At 40.3% G+C, this 18,374-nt stretch overlaps 1 protein-coding gene across 8 annotated transcripts in view; it reads right to left on the bottom strand.

Moving 5' to 3' along the window:
* LOC134355682 (WD repeat-containing protein 72-like) overlaps positions 1–18,374 on the bottom strand; it is a 366,748-nt gene that overhangs the window by 138,947 nt on the left and 209,427 nt on the right. For 7 of the 8 annotated variants that reach the window (XM_063065955.1, XM_063065962.1, XM_063065960.1 and 4 more), the window contains exons 15-18: positions 16,637–17,481; positions 8,513–8,598; positions 3,524–3,618; positions 2,834–3,023 (exon numbers count right to left, since the gene is read on the bottom strand). In XM_063065955.1, the coding sequence (XP_062922025.1) occupies positions 2,834–3,023; positions 3,524–3,618; positions 8,513–8,598; positions 16,637–17,481 (1,216 nt within the window). Of the gene's footprint in view, positions 1–2,833; positions 3,024–3,523; positions 3,619–4,741; positions 4,811–8,512; positions 8,599–16,636; positions 17,482–18,374 lie in introns of those variants that run through there. The other variant, XM_063065961.1, reaches the window with a different exon arrangement.

The following is an 18,374-nucleotide window of genomic DNA, read 5'->3' as shown; positions in this document are numbered from 1 at the left end:
ACTTGGCTCTGGTTAGGGAGGGAGGCAACACACATAAATAATCATATGGTCTCACCCTTGGCTGTCATTGGAGGTTAACATGGAGGAGACAGGGATTGATGGTTTATGAAGGTGAGTTGCGAGAGAGGGATAATGAGGAGGATTGTCTTTTGTTGTTTCAGGATGATTTTAGAATAGTGAGTATTTTCACAGTTGAGTCCCCTCTTAACTGTTTTATATGGGTCAGAAAAATACAGCTGCTGTTTAACTTCAGAAAAAGTCACCAAACTCCAAAAGAAGAATTCATCATGCAAACCACCAGGGTAATTTTTGTGGCTGTAACCATGGGCAACATTGTACATGTGTAAACGGTTTGACTTCAGAATAGTCAAGGAGTCATAGAACCGTATAGCACAGAAACAAATCCTTTGGACCACCACATCCACACTGACATATTTGCCCATCTACGCTAACACCATTTGCCTGCATTATGACCATACCTTTCTCTGCCTCATCCTGCCTAAAAGCCTCTTAAACATAGTAATTGTATCCGATTCCACCATCTCCTCTGGCAATGCATTCCAGATATCAACAAGCTTCTATTCAAATAAATTACTCCTCAGATCCCCTTAAAACTTGTTGCTCTCACCTTAAACATTTGACTTTTTAATTTGATACCCCTACCATTTGAAAATGATTTTGACTATTATTCAAATCTAGGCTTCCCATAATACATAATTCAGATTATACCCCCCCCCATCCGCTCCCCCCCCCGCCGCCATTTCCTTCACTCCAAGGATAAATGGCACACTTGTCCTATCTTGCCCTAGAACTATACACCACCTATCCTGGCAACACAACATCTTGGTGAATCTCTCTGCATGCTCTTCAGTGCAATCATATCCTTATGAAGTGAGGACTGAAATGGCACACAGTATTCCAAGTGCAGCCTAACTGGTGCTTTGTAAAGTTGAAATGTTGCATCCCAATTTCTGTTATCTATGCTCTAACCTATGAAGGAAAGCATACCCATGTTACCACTTTTAGGAAACTAAGGCCTTGGACGCTTTGGTTTTCCTTTTTCTTCAACATTCATTCATACCAAACAATTTATTGTCCTACCTCTATCTGATTTCTCAAAATGCATTACCACATACTAGTTAGGATTAAATTTCATGCCCCAATGTTGCACCCAATTTTCCAACTGATCTATATCCTGCTGAGACAAATTTCCTTTCTATCCAAGTTGCCACCAATTTTTGAGTCATCTACAGACTAGCTAGCTGTACATTTTGTATTCCCATCCAAGTCATTAATACGTATTAGAGACTCTAAGGGTCCAAGCATGAATCATTGAGGTACACCACTTGCAATATTCCCTCTAATTTCTTTTACAGCTGTCCAGAACAACCATTATTCTGAGCAGGAAATTCTTACACAGCCTGAAAACTGCGTGGCACTTTATATTAACATTACATAAAAGAAAAATCCAGCTGTGCGGCAACAAAGGGTATGCGCATAGGAGAATTTCAGTTACTGTGTGGCCCCGCACCTGCGGAGCCTAGAGGAAACAGTGACCACTTTCACAGAGATCGAATGAGGGGAACTTTCTTCCACACTACCTTCTGCCTCCTACCACCACGCCAGTTTTGGATCCTCTGGTCCTCAGCTCAACTGTGGTTAACAAAGACGCAAAAACCTTGAGCAACAAATGGTATACAGATGGAACTCAGTGAGTCAGCCAATCCCTCCACCATCGACAAACAGTTGCAACAGTGTGCACGATCTACAAGATGCACTGCAAGAACACACCAAAGTTCCTACGGCAGCACCTTCCAGACCCATGACCACTGCCATCTAGAAGGACGAGAACAGCAGATACCTGGGAACACCACCACTTGAAAAACCCCTCCAAGTCACTCACCATCCTGACTTGGAAACATATCGCCGTTCCTACATTGACACTGGGTCAAAATCATGGAATTCCCTCCCTAACAGCACTTAGTGTGTACCGACACCTCAGGGACTGCAGCAGTTCAAAAAGGCAGCTTGTCACCATCTTTTCAAGAGCAACTAGAGATGGGCAATAAATGGTGACTTAGCTGGCGACGCCCACATCCCATAAATGGATACATTTTAAAAAATCTGTGGGAAGGAGTGAGAAAGAGAAAGAATCCACATTTTGGGTTGAAACCCTGCATGAAGACATGCAAAAATCTCCATTAGGGCCAGGACAATCTCCTCTTTTATTGGTCATAACTTTCCGAGATAGATTTACGCACCTTTATGCATTCTGAGACGTCTAAAACCTTCTGTCTCTTGATACTGACATGCTCCGTACTACCAATATATCTCTCCCTTATTGTCCCTCTCCTTGGTGAATACAGCTGAATAATATTCATTTGGGACCTCATCCACATTCCTTGGCTCCACACATAGATTACCCCTTTGATCTCAGAGGGTCTCATACTTTCCATGTCTACCCTCTTGCTCTTAATATAGTTATTAAGCTGACTGAAAAGGACTACAATAGCTCTGCATTGTCCGCTGCACAGAAATTAGGTTTCCATCATTTGAATTGTTCTCTTTTCTGAACCATAGCAATACAATGAGACTTTTTAAAATGAACGATGCACATTGTTACAGTGACCGAGTTACTCACCCTCCTCTCATAAACTGCCTACCAGGCTGGCCAAGTTACAGTGCAAGAACCACACTAAGGAAGCAGAGTGATTTAAATACCTACAGGTTTAAATAAAGCTATTTACGAATAATTGCTCAATATTAAAACTTGAACACTATCAGATTTAGAACGGAGAGGGAAGGAAATCAAAGCTTGCATATATTCACCTACCTGATCTGTTTGCTCTGGTACTTTTCTTCTTCTCTTGCAGTTCTCTTTGTTCAAGTTGTGACCCTGTCTTTGGCTCACCGTTTCCATTCTGGACTCCAATTAAAGGTTGGCTGTCGACTGTTTTCTTTGTCAAAGTTCCCAAAATCCTTTGAACCTCTGCTAGTAACATGGCTTGTGTTGCTTCCAATAGCTGTGAGAAGCGTTGGGCCAGACATCAGAATCAGAATCAGGATTAATATCACCAGCATATGCCGCGAAATTCGTTAACTTTGCGGAAGCAGCACAACGCAATACATGATAATAGAGAGAAAAAACTGTGCATTACTGTAATAGTTAAATTAAGTAAAGAGTGCAAAATTAGAAATAAAAAAAGTGGTGAGGCAGTGTTCACGGGTTCAGTGTCCGTTCAGTAATCGGATGGCAGAGGGAAAGAAGCTGTTCCTGAAGCATTCAGTGTGTGCCTTCAGGCTTCTGTACCTCCTTCCTGATGGTAGCAATGGGAAGAGAGCATGTCCTAGGTGGTGGGGGTCCTTATTGATAGACACCACCTTTCTGAGACACTGCTCCTTGAAGATGTCCTGGATACTACGGACACTAGTGCCCATGATGGAGCTGACTAATTTGCATGTGAATGAACACCCAAAAAGAATCAGCAAATGTACTTGATTTCTGTTGACTGCAGTGACTTACCTCTACTGATTGGAATTGCCAGCTGGTGATCAAATTGGCAAGGACATCGTAGCTTACTTCTTTGCTTAAGCTCCAGTATGGGCAGAAAGATCTATCTATGAAACAGGAAAATGAAATTATGATATTTGGAAATAATTCAATTAATAAAAGCCTGTGCTATATTTATATCAAAGGGAATTTCAAGTATTATTTCAAGGAATTCAGAAGTATCTGAATATTAATATTTCCCAATGATGCACTTTAAATTATCCACAAAAATCATCATATGTTAACCCTGTGCAGAATATATTAAGGAAATTTAAGTGACTCTTTGATAGGTATTTGGGTGATAGAACAATGGAGGGCTACGTGGGAGAGAAGGGTTGCACTGATTTTAGAGTATATTAAAAGGTCAAAGGTGGGCCAAAGGGCCTGTACTGTGCTGTCATGTTCTATGTTCTATGTTCTATGTAATATTATTTGTCTTGACTGCAGTTTGGGTCCAAAGATTCTTGCCTGATATCCGACCTGTGCTAGCTGAACTCTAATGGTTAGTTATAGTGCTTTGCACTACTTTCCCAAAACAGAAATAGCCCGGCAGAAAGCTGGTGCTGGCCTAACGGTTCTGATGGCCCCGTTCTAATTATTCAAGGAGGGCACCATTCAGATGTGCTCACTTACAGAAGTCTTCAGTTTTGATGACTAAGATCCTCATGATAGAGTTAACAGATAGTGGTCCATAAAAATCTTGACTAATATGGCATACAAGAAATAATTCTAGATATTGGAGGGTGAGAGCTGTAAAGTCAGCAGTGACAAGTATCCTGGCACCATTAATCCAAAGAAGAACTCAGCAGAGTTTTGTTTACATAAAGAACAGTCAGAATGTGAAACTTAGACATAGCTGTGGCAAATACCATCTGGAAAATAGTATGGATGTATTTAAGTGAATGCTTCATAAGGAAGAAATATGAAGAGAGATTGATGAAATAGAACAAGAAGTCCAAGTACAAATATTAACATGAGAACACAGGACTAAAGAAAAAAAATCAGGCCATCCATCTCTTTGTGCTTGATTTGTCATTCAATAAGTTCATTCCAGATCTTTTCCCTCAATATTGTTCTCCTGCACTAACCTCATATCCTTTCATGTGCTTAGTACCTTAAAAAAAAATTCAGAGACCTTCTTAGGTAGAAAGATCCACTGTGAAGAAACTTCTCAATTCTGCTTTGAATGACTGACCCCTTATCTTGGAGATCATAACCACGGTTCTACGTGTGCCAACTGAGGAATAATCATTCTTGCACCTACCAAGTCAATAGACAATAGATAATAGTCAATAGACAATAGGTACAGGAGTAGGCCACTCGGCCCTTCGAGCCAGCACCGCCATTCACTGTGATCATGAATGATCATCCACAATCAGTATCCAGTTCCTGCCTTATCCCCATAACCTTTGATTGGAGACTTGGCCTCCACTGCCTTCTGGGGCAGAGCATTCCACATATCCACCACTCTTTGGGTGAAAAAGTTTTTCCTCAACTCCATTCTAAATAGCCTACCCCTTATTCTTAAACTGTGGCCTCTGGTTCTGGACTCACCCATCAGCGGGAACATGCTTCCTGTCTCCAGTGTGTCCAGTCCCTTAATAATCTTATATGTTTCAATCAGATCCCTTCTCATTCTTCTAAATTCCAGTGTATACAAGCCCAGTCGCTCCAATCTTTCAACATATGACAGTCCCACCAACCTGGGAATTAACCTTGTGAACCTACGCTGCACTCCCTCAATAGCAAGAATGTCCTTCCTCAAATTTGGAGACCGAAACTGCACACAATACTCCAGGTGTAGTCTCACCAGGGCCCTGTACAGCTGCAGAAGGACCTCTTTGCTTCTATACTCAATTCCCCTTGTTATGAAGGCCAGCATGCCATTAGCTTTCTTCACTGCCTGCTGTACCTGCATGCTTGCTTTCAGTGACTGATGTACAAGAACACCTAGATCTCATTGTGCTTCCCCTTTTCCTAACTTGACTCCATTTAGATAATAATCTGCCTTCCTGTTCTTACCACCAAGGTGGATAACCTCACATTTATCCATATTAAACTGCATCTGCCATGCATCCGCCCACTCACCCAGCCTGTCCAAGTCACCCTGAATTCTCATAACATCCTCCTCACATTTCACACTGCCACCCAGCTTTGTGTCATTTGCAAATTTGCTAATGTTACTTTTAATCCCTTCATCTAAATCATTAATGTATATTGTAAACAGCTGCGGTCCCAGCACTGAACTCTGCGGTACCCCACTGGTCACCGCCTGCCATTCCGAAAGGGACCCGTTAATTGCTACTCTTTGTTTCCTGTCAGCCAGCCAATTTTCAATCCGTGTCAGTACTCTGCCCCCAATACCATGTGCCCTAATTTTGCCCACTAATTTCCTATATGGGACTTTATCAAAGGCTTTCTGTCCATTTTCATAGTTACACCCTCAAAAAATTCCAAAAGATTAGTCAAGCACGATTTCCCCTGCATAAATCAATGCTGACTAGGACGTATCCTGTTACTACTATCCAGATGTGTTGTAATTTCATCTTTTATAGTTGACTCCAGTATCTTTCCCACCACTGACGTCAGGCTAACCGGTCTATAATTCCCTGTTTTCTCTCTCCCTCCTTTCTTGAAAAGTGGGACAACATTAGCCACCCTCCAATCCACAGGAACTGATCCTGAACCTATAGAACATAGGAAAATGATTACCAATGCATCCATGATTTCTAAAGCCACCTCCTTAAGTACCCTGGGATGCAGACCATCAGGTCCCAGGGACTAGACCCAACAGTCTATCCAACACCATTTCCTGCCTAATATAAATTTCCTCCAGTTCATCCATTACCCTCCTGAAGAAAGATCCAAAGTACCTGTTCAACTCGTCTGCCATTTCCTTGTTCCCCATAATAAATTCACGCATTTCTGTCTTCAAGGGCCCAATTTTGGTCTTAACTATTTTTTTCCTTTTCACATACCTAAACAAGCTTTAACTATCCTCCTTTATATTCTTGGCTAGTTTACCTTCGTACCTCATTTTTTCTCCGCGTATTGCCTTTTTAGTTACCTTCTGTTGCTCTTTAAAAGTTTCCCAATCCTCCAGCTTCCCACTCATCTTTGCTATGTTATACTTCTCTTTTATTTTTATACTGTCCTTTACTTCCCTTGTCAACCACGGCCTCCCCTTACTCCCCTTAGGATCTTTCTTCTTCTTTGGAATGAACTGATCCTGCACCTTCTGCATTTTTCCCAGAAATACCTGCCATTGTTGTTCCACTGACATCCCTGCTAGGGTATTGTTCCATTGAACTTTGGCCAGCTCCTCCCTCATAGCACCATATTTCCCTTTGTTCAACTGTAATACTGACACTTCCGATTTTCCCTTCTCCCTCTCAATTTGTAGATTAAAACTTATCATATTATGGTCACTACCTCCTAATGGCTCCTTTACCTCAAGGTCCCTGATCAAATCCGGTTCATTACACAACACTAAATCTAGAATTGCCTTCTCTCTGGTAGGCTCCAGTACAAGCTGTTCTAAGAATCCATCTCAGAGGGACTGAACAAACCCCCTTTCTTGGGGTCCAGTACCAACCTGATTCTTCCAGTCAAGAATTTAATGTGCATCAATAAGATCACTTCTCCCAAACTCAAGGGAATATGGTCTTATATTCATACAAAGTACTCACCCTCCCAAGGAACAATCTAGTGAAACTTCACTGCACTCACTATATCACAAGTATATTCTTCCCAAGAAAAAGACATGTTTTGTACACAACATTCCAAGTGTGGTCTCACAAGGGCTTTATATAATTGGAGCAGATGTCTTAATTTTTTAAAGTCTAATCCTCCTGGAATAAAGGCAGGTTTGTCTAAGTTCTTAGATATCCAAGGCTCCTCATTGCCTATACATACTTCTGCTCACCTGCCACCATAAATACCTTTCCCAGAGGAAGAGGAGAGACAGAAGAAGAAACACTCATCATTTTGCAACCAAAACCTTACCCAAGCTGACCATTCTTCACGTGTGAGTTGGAGTAGGGTGCATAGAACTGGATAATTCTCTGAACAGGGACTATATGTAGCAGCATGGGACATGCACTCAATGGCCACTCATTTATTAAGTACACCTGTATGCTCCTTAATACAAGTATCTAATCAGCCAATCATGTGGCAGCTACTCAATGCATTAGAGCATGCAGACATGGTCAAGAGGTTCTGTTGTTGGTCAGACCAAACATTAGAGTGGGGAATAAATGTGATCTAAGTGACGTTGATCATGAAATGATTGTTGGTGCCAGAAAAGGTATCTCAGAAACTGCTGATCTCCCAAGCTCATCATGCATAACAGCCTTTAGAGTTTATAGAGAATGGTGTGAAAAACAAAAAAAAAATCCAGTGAGCAGCAGTTTTGAGGCGCAAAAGCGCCCTGTTATTGAGAGAAGTCGGGGGGAATGGCCAGACTAGTTCATCAGGAGGGCGACAGTAACTGAAATAACCATGTGTGACAACAGTGGCGTGCAAAAGAGCATCTCTGAATGCACAACATGTCAACCGTTGAAGAGGATGGGTTACAGCAGCAAAGGAGCATAAACATACACTCAGTGGCCATCTTATTAGGTACGGGAGATACGCAATAAAGATGCCACTATGTGTAATCAGAGCTAAAGCATTAAATACCTTGGTTAGAATAGAGAAAACCTTCACATGTTCATTACTAAAATATAATGCTATGAAAATGCATATTATTAACAGCAATGAAAACCTTATGACCCAGTTGATGTAGTCATGGTTTATTATGTTGTTTGACTTTACTAAGAAAATAAGATATAAATGTTGAAAAATGGTTCAAAGATTTTGTTCACATCAATTTAGTACTTTTCTCCAAAGGATAATGACCACATTTTTTTCTGCATAAGCTTGGTTTCTTTAGCCATCTCGGTTTTTTGGATTTGCACTTACTTTGGGACGCTTCTCCTGTAAATGGAGAGACGGACAGGTGTGATGCATCCGCTCCTTTACCACGCAGGCATTCCACTTTCTGTTGTCTGCAGAATAGCAATGTATTGCTGGTTTACCAAAGAAGATCTACATGTACTATTGCACATTTTGAGGACACAACACAAGAGATTTCTTTGTTTCAGGTAAAGTTGTCCACCTGTTTCCATATATACAACTTTCAACACCAATGCAAGCTCACATCTTAAGTAATATAATCTACTAAAGATTATTAATATTAGTAAGACAGAGTTACAGAAAACAGCTAACACTCAGATTGTACTCAATTCATACAAACAGAAATTCTACCATTCCATGATATCTTCAATTTTTCTCAAGTCTTTTATATTCCATGTGTTTTATCACCCCATCACTAAATAAAAATGACTATTCCATGTTTCAGCATGAAATTGAACAAATAGCTTTTTCTTTGAAGTCATCGTCAGGGTCCGACCTAAGGAAGCACAATTTACTTGACTACTTCTATTCACGGGCTTAGTGCAATGTAAGTGGGCGGGGAAACGTAGCTGTTGAAATGTATTAGTTTTAGGAGTCACCCATAGTCCATCTACCAAAAGTGTCAAGACAGAGGTGGAACCTTTGCCCTTAAAGCAGAATCTCTCTCTCTGACACAGTGTGCAGGCCAGATCTTCTTTCTAGATCCTTGCACAATCATCATGAGAGTGAGCTGACAAGTCTGGAATATTGAAAGCAAATACCACAAAACAAATAATGATCAGTTTCTTTTCACAAGGCACAGTACAGTCTCTTACAATAGCAAGATTGAGGGAACAAGTTTTCAAATTATGTGTTTGTTTGTTTATTTATTTATTGAGATACAGCGCAGTGTAGACCCTCGGCCCTTTGTGCCACGCTGCCCAGCAATCCCAAGATTCAATCCTAGCCTAATCACGGGACAATTTGTAATGACTAATTAACCTACCGACCAGTATATCTTTGGACTGTGGGGGAAACCCTCATGAGCTGTAGTAAAGGAACAGTCTTAGATGATTAATCTGAAAGTCCTAATGCACTGGTTCAGAATTACATTTGTGTTACAGGTGTTAAATCCTGGCAAAACTACCAGCTGCATTTTCAAATCAGCAACGTGGCACCTAGTTGTTAGAAACCTGCGGCAGGTTCACTGGTGATGAATGTACAGAAAATCTATACATGTATCAGCAAATCAAAAGCTTATGAATTTCATTAACAATTCTATATTTTATGCAAGTATTTCCAATAAAATGCTCAAATCACAATTTTTTTGAGAGGAATTTGATATTAGGCCTTTGTTACTGAAGGTCTGTGCATGAACCAATAGATCGGGTTGTCTTAGCAACAAGCACTTTGAGAATTATGAAGGTTCAAACCCAACGTTAATGATAGAAGGAGTACTTTGTTATGCTCACCGCCCATCCCACCAGGCACCTCCTATCCCATCTACATCGGAATCCATTGTCCCAGAACTTAAACAACTGGAATAGATGTAACTTATCCTTGATCCTGAGATAACCATAATTATCTCAGTGTAATGAGCAGTATGTGACATTAACGGACTCTGGGATAGTTTTGGAAAATAACACCAAAACAGAAACCATAGGAAAACTACAGAACAGAAACAGGCCTTTTGGCCCTTCTTGGCTGTGCCGAACCATTTTCTGCCTAGTCCCACTGACCTGCACACGGACCATATCCCTCCATACACCTCCCATCCATGTATCTGTCCAATTTATTCTTAAATATTAAAAAAGAACCCGCATTTATCACCTCGTCTGGCAGCTCATTCCATACTCCCACCACTCTCTGTGTGAAGAAGCCCCCCCCTAATGTTCCCTTTAAACTTTTCCCCCCTCACCCTTAACCCATGTCCTCTGGTTTTTTTCTCCCCTTGCCTCAGTGGAAAAAGCCTGCTTGCATTCACTCTATCTATACCCATCATAATTTTATATACCTCTATCAAATCTTTCCTCATTCTTCTACGCTCCAGGGAATAAAGTCCTAACCTATTCAACCTTTCTCTGTAACTGAGTTTCTCAAGTCCCGGCAACATCCTTGTAAACCTTCTCTGCACTCTTTCAACTTTATTTATATCCTTCCTGTAATTTGGTGACCAAAACTGAGCACAATACTCCAGATTCGGCCTCACCAATGCCTTACACAACCTCATCATAACATTCCAGCTCTTATACTCAATACTTTGATTAATAAAGGCCAATGTACCAAAAGCTCTCTTTACAACCCTATCTACCTGTGACGCCATCTTTAGGGAATTTTGTATCTGTATTCCCAGATCCCTCTGTTCTACTGCACTCCTCAGTGCCTTACCATTAACCCTGTATGTTCTACCTTGGTTTGTCCTTCCAACATGCAATACCTCACACTTGTCTGTATTAAACTCCATCTGCCATTTTTCAGCCCATTTTTCCAGCTGGTCCAAGTCCCTCTGCAGGCTCTGAAAACCTTCCTCACAGTCTACTACACCTCCAATCTTTGTATCATCAGCAAATTTGCTGATCCAATTTATCACGTTATCATCCAGATCATTGATATAGATAACAAATAACAATGGACCCAGCACTGATCCCTGTGGCACACCACTAGTCACAGGCCTCCACTCAGAGAAGCAATTCTCTACTACCACTCTTTGGCTTCTTCCATTGAGCCAATGTCTGATCCAATTTACCACCTCTCCATGTATACCTAGCGACTGAATTTTCCTAACTAACCTCCCATGCGGGACCTTGTCAAAGGCCTTACTGAAGTCTATATAGACAATATCCACTGCCTTCCCTTCATCCACTTGCCTGGTAACCTCCTCGAAAAACTCCAATAGATTGGTCAAACATGACCTACCACGCACAAAGCCATGTTGAATCTCCCTAATAAGTCCCTGTCTATCCAAATGCTTGTAGATTCTGTCTCTTGGTACTCCCTCCAATAACTTACCTACTACTGATGTTAAATTTACCAGCCTATAATTTCCCGGATTACTTTTTGATCCTTTTTTAAACAACGGAACAACATGAGCCACTCTCCAATCCTCCAGCACCTCACCTGTAGACAGCGACATTTTAAATATTTCTGCCAGGGCCCCTGCAATTTCAACACTAGTCTCCTTCAAGGTCTGAGGGAACACCCTATCAGGTCCGGGGGATTTATCCACTTTAATTTTCCTCAAGACAGCAAGCACCTCCTCCTTTTCAATCTGTACAGTTTCCATGATCTCACTATTTGTTTCCCTTCATTCCATAGACTTCATGCCAGTTTCCTTAGTAAATAAGATCTGTTAGAAGATCCGTTATGATCTTGATAAATGATGGCATAGACTCAAGGTGTTACATAGCCTACCCCTGATCCTTTTTTTTAATGTTCTTAGAGTCATATAACACTACGTCATAGAAACAGGCCATTTGGCCCATCCACTCCATGCTGAACTATTATTTGGCCTAGTCCCATTGACCTGCACCTGGACCATAGCCCTCCATACCCCTCCCATCAAAGTTCTTATCCAAATTTCTCTCAAATGTTGAAATCGAATCCACCAGCAGCTTATTCCACACTCACATCACCCTCAGAGCAAAGAAGTTCCTCCTCAGGTTCCTCTTAAATATTTCACCTTTCACCCTTAACCTATGACCTTGTGCTTATTCTCTGGGTGTTTGGGGATTGTCAGCACCTTTCCATCACCCTCCACCCAAAACTCTAACCATCCAGCATGCACACATAATTCTCTTAAAACAATTCTAATGTTTGACGAGAATGGTTTGAAACTTCAACTTTAATAATGACGAGAGGGATATTTGGTGCATGCTAGAATTAATTTAAAAATGCGAGTCAGCACAAGAGGTAAATGGATCTTTTCCAACTATCATAGAGATTTGGGCTAGAGTAAATTGCATTAATCTGAAGCCTGACAATTTTGCATGTACATTAGATGCCAAGTACAGTACCAAGATATTAACTACAGCACAGTAGCACAAAAGAAATGGGAACTGATGCAGTTTAATAGAATATCTGCTGACAAGAATCATTGAAATTTTCAATGCCACACAAAAATTGATTGGTACCTCCAACAGCTTTGCACATTGCTATCAAATACAGAGGCAATGTTTATTTTCAGATTACCTAGCAGCCTTGAGCTTCCAGTCTATCAGATAGCAAACACTACAGAATCCATAAGATGGCTGTTGCTAAGGCATCAGCCTGGTTTGTTGACTCAGACTCAGCCCATTAGAAATAACACTATCAAATATTAAATTTCCCCTTAATTAGATGATTCAACATAATTTTCTTGGAAAGACACTATTTATGTTAAAGTTATAAATGGCTATTAAATTATCAGTCACTCATAAGGCTTCTAGCCTACAGATACATGTATGGATTTTCTGTCATGGTCTGGCTAAAGGTGAATATTTAATGTTCCAGGATGTGCTTTTATGCAGAAGTTACTGTTTATATAGTTTGAATCTGACTTTTCTCTGTTCTGCATACCAATTCATTTTAGTGCTTTGAATAATTAGCCTTGAAATCATAGTTATGTTTTCAGATTAACCAGTTACATTATTAAAAGTATGGGCAAACTGGCATGGATTTTTTTTCTTGTAAATGCAGGCAGTTCTGCTTGGGAGTTCCTATATTTTGCGGTGGCAGGTGCCTGAAGGTTTCAGGACTCTCCATGTGCACCTGAAGCTCCTCATACAACTGTTAGAGTTCCACCAGCCATTTCCTGGCTGCAGCTGGCTGCTGCTCCCTGCATCTCTCAGAAAAGGAGCAAGGTCTTGCTGAGGTTCCCTAGCTGGGCAACGCGCTCGCAGATCCTGTGCAGGATTCATAAGCTTATTGATCAGGACCAAGCCGCAATGGGAGAGAAGAGGGAAAATTTTTTTTAAAAAGTCCTATCAAAATCATATGCGCTTCCAGCATTATTCTTAATTGTTTGCAATTGATTTAAATTGATGTTTGAATATAATTTTCATTATTTTTATGTTTTTAAATTCTGTATTTCATTTTTATAGTTTTTGCGAGAAAAGTAACATCATCAATAAATTGCATTGTGCAGCAATTTCATTACTTAAATGAATTGAAATGCTAACCGAAATTCACACAGAATATATAGATAGCTTTGGAGTGTACAATAGAATGCATGAGTCCCTCACACAATATATTGAGAGAATAGAAATGTTTGTACCGTTGAAAATATTTTGGAAATAGAGGATACAGAGGATCTCACAGAAAATATACAGGCACTGAATTCAGTCTCAAGGGAGTTCAAAGGGCCTATTGGATGGAGGGAAATTAGCCCTGAGACTCATTGCACGCTCACCAATTTGGTAGCTCCAAAGGAAGGTGGTAATGTTTCATTCACAGAGGTAAATCAGAAAATGGAGTATTATTTCAAAATGCAGCCATTTGATACAGCAGGAAGTTGCTTATTTGGCATAAAGATGAAAGAAGCAATCAGCAACCATATTGTTGGATTAAAAGCTTTATACTGACAATGTAGCTTGGGTGTATTCTTGAAAAATGTGCTGTCAACTATATTTGTGTGTGGCTTAAATGACAAACAGATTCAGACCAAGTTATGAAGCTCTACAGAACCCTGCATTCAACCTGGTTTCAATATTACAACCTCAATGGAAATGGCAGGGAAATTTGTCAGGGAATTTCATCCATCACCAGGCACAAACACGACAGTGGTTATAATGAGAAGGAAGTGAATGCTCCCTTTTTGAATCAGAGCAGATTGCATGTGCATAAATAGTGTGAATTCTTGTTGCAGATGTAACAGCAACCATTCACTGCAGGTTCATTTCTTTATAAAAAGGGAAATGTAATCTGTGTTAACAGGGTATATACCTTCAGTGGCCACTTTATTAGGTACACCTTGGAACTCCTGCTTCTGTAGCCTATTCACTTCAAGTTTTGATGGGTTGTGCATTCAGGAATGCTTTTCTGCACACCACTGTTGTAACACATGGTTACTTGAGTTTCTGTCACCTTCCTGTCAGCCTGAACCAGTCTGGCCATTCTCCTCTGACATCTCTCTCAGGACATTTTTGCCCATAGAACTGTGGCTTTCTGGATTTTTTTTTTGTTTTCCCACACCATTTTCTGTACACACTAGAGACTGTTTTGCATGAAAATCCCAGGGAATCAGCAGTTTCTGAGATACTCAAACTACTCCATCTGGCACCAACAATCATTCTACAGTCAAAATCACTTCGCTCACATTTCTTCCTCATTCTGATGTTTGGCCTGCACAACAAATGATCCTCTTGAACATGTCTGCATGCCTTTATGCACCGAGTTGCTGCCACATGATAGCCTGATTAGATATTTGCGTTAATGAGCAGGTGTAAAGGTGTACATAATAAAGTGGCTACTGTAGAGCAAAGGCACTTAAAACCAAATCCAAAACAATGAATCAAAGCAGCTCTACATGTGCAATCTCCTTGTAGAGAGAAGGTTTGTCCAACAGAAACATATAGATCATGAGTCTGCATAACAATCGGGTTTATTCTCGTAGGGCAGGAGTAGATTTGTTATAGTCATAGTCATATTTTATTGATCCCGGGGGAAATTGGTTAATATGACATCATCACTGGTGATGGGAATGGGAAGAAGCAGCATCAGGTCACTAAAAGTGTAGATAAACAAGCAATACGTGCAAATAAATATAGACATGGTAGGAGATTTTGGGTAGAGACCTCTATAGGAGAAAACCCATCCACCTACTTATGAAAAACAGCACAATTAGTCTCAAGTCCTATTCGGGTGCGGTAGGGAATTCACAGGTCATGTATAATGGGTAACAATTAGTACTGCCAATAGTGACTGCACCAATGGAGATAAGAAGGTGAAGGCTAGCTTACAAAATTAAAGGTCAGTTTGAAAGATGCAGAGACTGCAAAAAATACTCCTGGAAACAACATTATACAAATAGAGAGAAAACTTTAAAGATACTTATGTTGGCATACATACTCATCAATGTTAATGCTAAACTGGTAAACTTCAAACAGTATTATATTGTCCAAGAAGCTAGGTGAACAGATCACCAAACAAGGTAAAGAACAGAGCCCTGTGAAAATGGATGGAAGTAGATGGCAACCTCAATTGTGGTAGCACACAATACTGACAAGAGGCTAAATTAGGTGGAAACCATAGTGACCACCGTTAGGCCGTTGATGAAGAAAAATACCCATTACAAATGTGCTGTGTCACAAAGTTACAGAACTAACAAAGGCAGACCCACATAAACAGAATGTCCAACAAGGCCATTTCAGGGAGCCCATGCTGATTTCTGACAGAAAAGCAATTTCTTATCCTGGTTGATTTGAAACAGATTGAAGGATGACATGCAGGACCATGCACCCCAGCAGAACATACTCACTTGAGGGAGTGAGATAGTGTTTATAATTCAAGATACAGATGAAGAATTAGTATTGGAAAACAGACATGCCTGTTTGAACACATCATGAGGTGCAATGGCATGAAGCATTTATTCACTGATTCCTTGCAACACTTTTTAAATGCTGTGTTTTTGAATATTTATTAGTTTTAGTTTAAGCAAATGTAACCTTTCTTCAGAAAAAATAGTCATGATTGACTACATTTGAAGAAGCCATGAAAATCTAAGTTGCATAAAATCCCTGTGATCTTATGTGTATTTTGATTAAAATAGCTGAGGAAGATTTATCCAGTGCAGAATTTTATTGATGGACAACTATAGGCTAATGTCTGACTTGAAGGCGATTAATATAGAATTATACTTATTGAGATTAGCATGGAATCTAGTTTGCCTAAAACGTATTAACACTCCTCTGCATTATTTTGGTTGAAGTGGATTATTTTCAAGAGAACACACTCCTCTCATTTTTAATGAAATCAATATTTGTACTTATACCAGTAATCACTAAGCAATAAAAGGAACTTGAAAGGGTTAAGTCACAGCATTTTCTAATGGAGTTCTTATCTGTTAGCTAGACCACACATAGATGTTTGATATTTAATACAATTTATGATAAGCAAATGGTAAGATTTCAATGCCTTTTGTCATACAGTTAAATGATTAAACTCAACTGTTCTTACCTCACTATGTTATGCATTTCATTCCCCTTGGACGGGAAAGGCATTCTCATCTGTAGGTTGACTAACAAGATGACAGATAATAAATAAGATGTCATTTCTGACTGAAAGTTTCCATCTGCATCATCATTCAAGGTTTCCGCCATAGAAACAGTACAAGCTTGGGTAATATTTGAGACTTGTTTTGCAAGGTCCAGAACTTTATTTGATATCTTGCTGCAGAATACATGGTCCTTTGTCATCTCTTGATTGAATTCATACCATCCCGGTAAAAGGAGAGACAAATAATCATCCTGTGACAAAAGGCCAAAGGACACTGGACAGCGAGGCTGAAACATCCCCAGATGCTTAATGCAGAGTTCATCTAGATCCCTATCCACACCCCAGGGAAAGAGACAGGAAATTAGTAACTTGGCTGCGTCTGTGGCCACATTAACATCCATTTTTTTCACTGCTGATACTGTAGCCTTTTTAGTGCCTTTGGGTTTTGTTTTGTGTTTGCTAATTCCAGCTCCTTCCCTCCCAAATCCACCTGCATTGTGCTCATTGTAATAGAAATGCTCACGGACCAAATCTTTTACCAAACTATTCGTCTGACAGAGATTTGTCGGTGCCTTGTTTCTTTTTAAAGACATTGGTGGTTTCTTACAGTCGACGCTAGCTGGCCTCTTTAACATCTCATGGCTTTGGACAGTACTTTGCAACTTCTGTTCCTTTTCTTGATACGAGAGCAGCTGTTCGCAAATGGTGCTGACGTCGAACAACAGCACGTGGATGGCACCGTCACTCCATTTTGCCTTCACTGGCTGGATTGTGAATGCTTGTGGGGTGGGGTCTGGAAATGCAAACTGCAATTTAAAACCAAGAAAAGTACTGGTTACAGAGACAAGTTCAATTCAGTTCAGTTTCCATTTATTGTCATTTAGAAATGCATACATTAAAAAATGATACAACATTCCTCCAGAATGATATCACAAGTTCAAAGCATGCACAAGGGGAAAGATATGAAGGAAAATAATGGTGTAACACATATTCACGGACTATATAGTAACCCTGTAAGGTTTGTGAAAGAAGTTTCAGCAAATGAAGATTCCTCAAGTGAGCTGTTCTATATTTGAACTCTTTTCTATGCTGAAACAGGTTATTTTAAATTGAGGCATTATGACTGGCTGTAGTGGCCCAAGTTAAAGGAAGGATTGCATATTTAAATGACTGGCCAACACTCCCACTTTACCACCAGTATGTTTTTGGATGAGGTACACAGACATGTTCAGATGTCGGTTAAAGTTGAGTGCAGGACAAGCACACTCAGTGACTCAGGTTAATAACTTCATCTGACAGGGAGGTAAATGTTGAACAAGGAGTCAAGGCCTTCAGCCTGGTTTTAGAAAATTGGTTAATTGGCATCTTGGTTTATCATTGCCAGAAACACGAAAGGATCTGTCGATGCTAGAAATCCAAGCAACACACACAAAATGCCGGAGGAACTCAGCAGGACAAGAGTAAACAGCTGCCGCTTCAGGGCGAGACCATTCAGCAGGACTGGAAAGAAAGAGGAGAAGTCCTCTTTTCCATAGATGCTGCCTGTCCTGCTGAGTTCCGCCAGCATTTGGTTTATTATGGTAATATTTACCAAGGCACGCCATCAGTAAAACAAGGTAGTACAAGGAAAGGGCATACAGAATGCAGAATAATGTGTTACAGTCACAGAGAACATATAGCGCAGGCAGACAGTAAGGTA

Source organism: Mobula hypostoma, chromosome 13 (assembly GCF_963921235.1).
Source record: "Mobula hypostoma chromosome 13, sMobHyp1.1, whole genome shotgun sequence".
Lineage (NCBI taxonomy): Eukaryota > Metazoa > Chordata > Chondrichthyes > Myliobatiformes > Myliobatidae > Mobula > Mobula hypostoma.
This window is presented reverse-complemented; position numbering and strand designations above follow the sequence as displayed.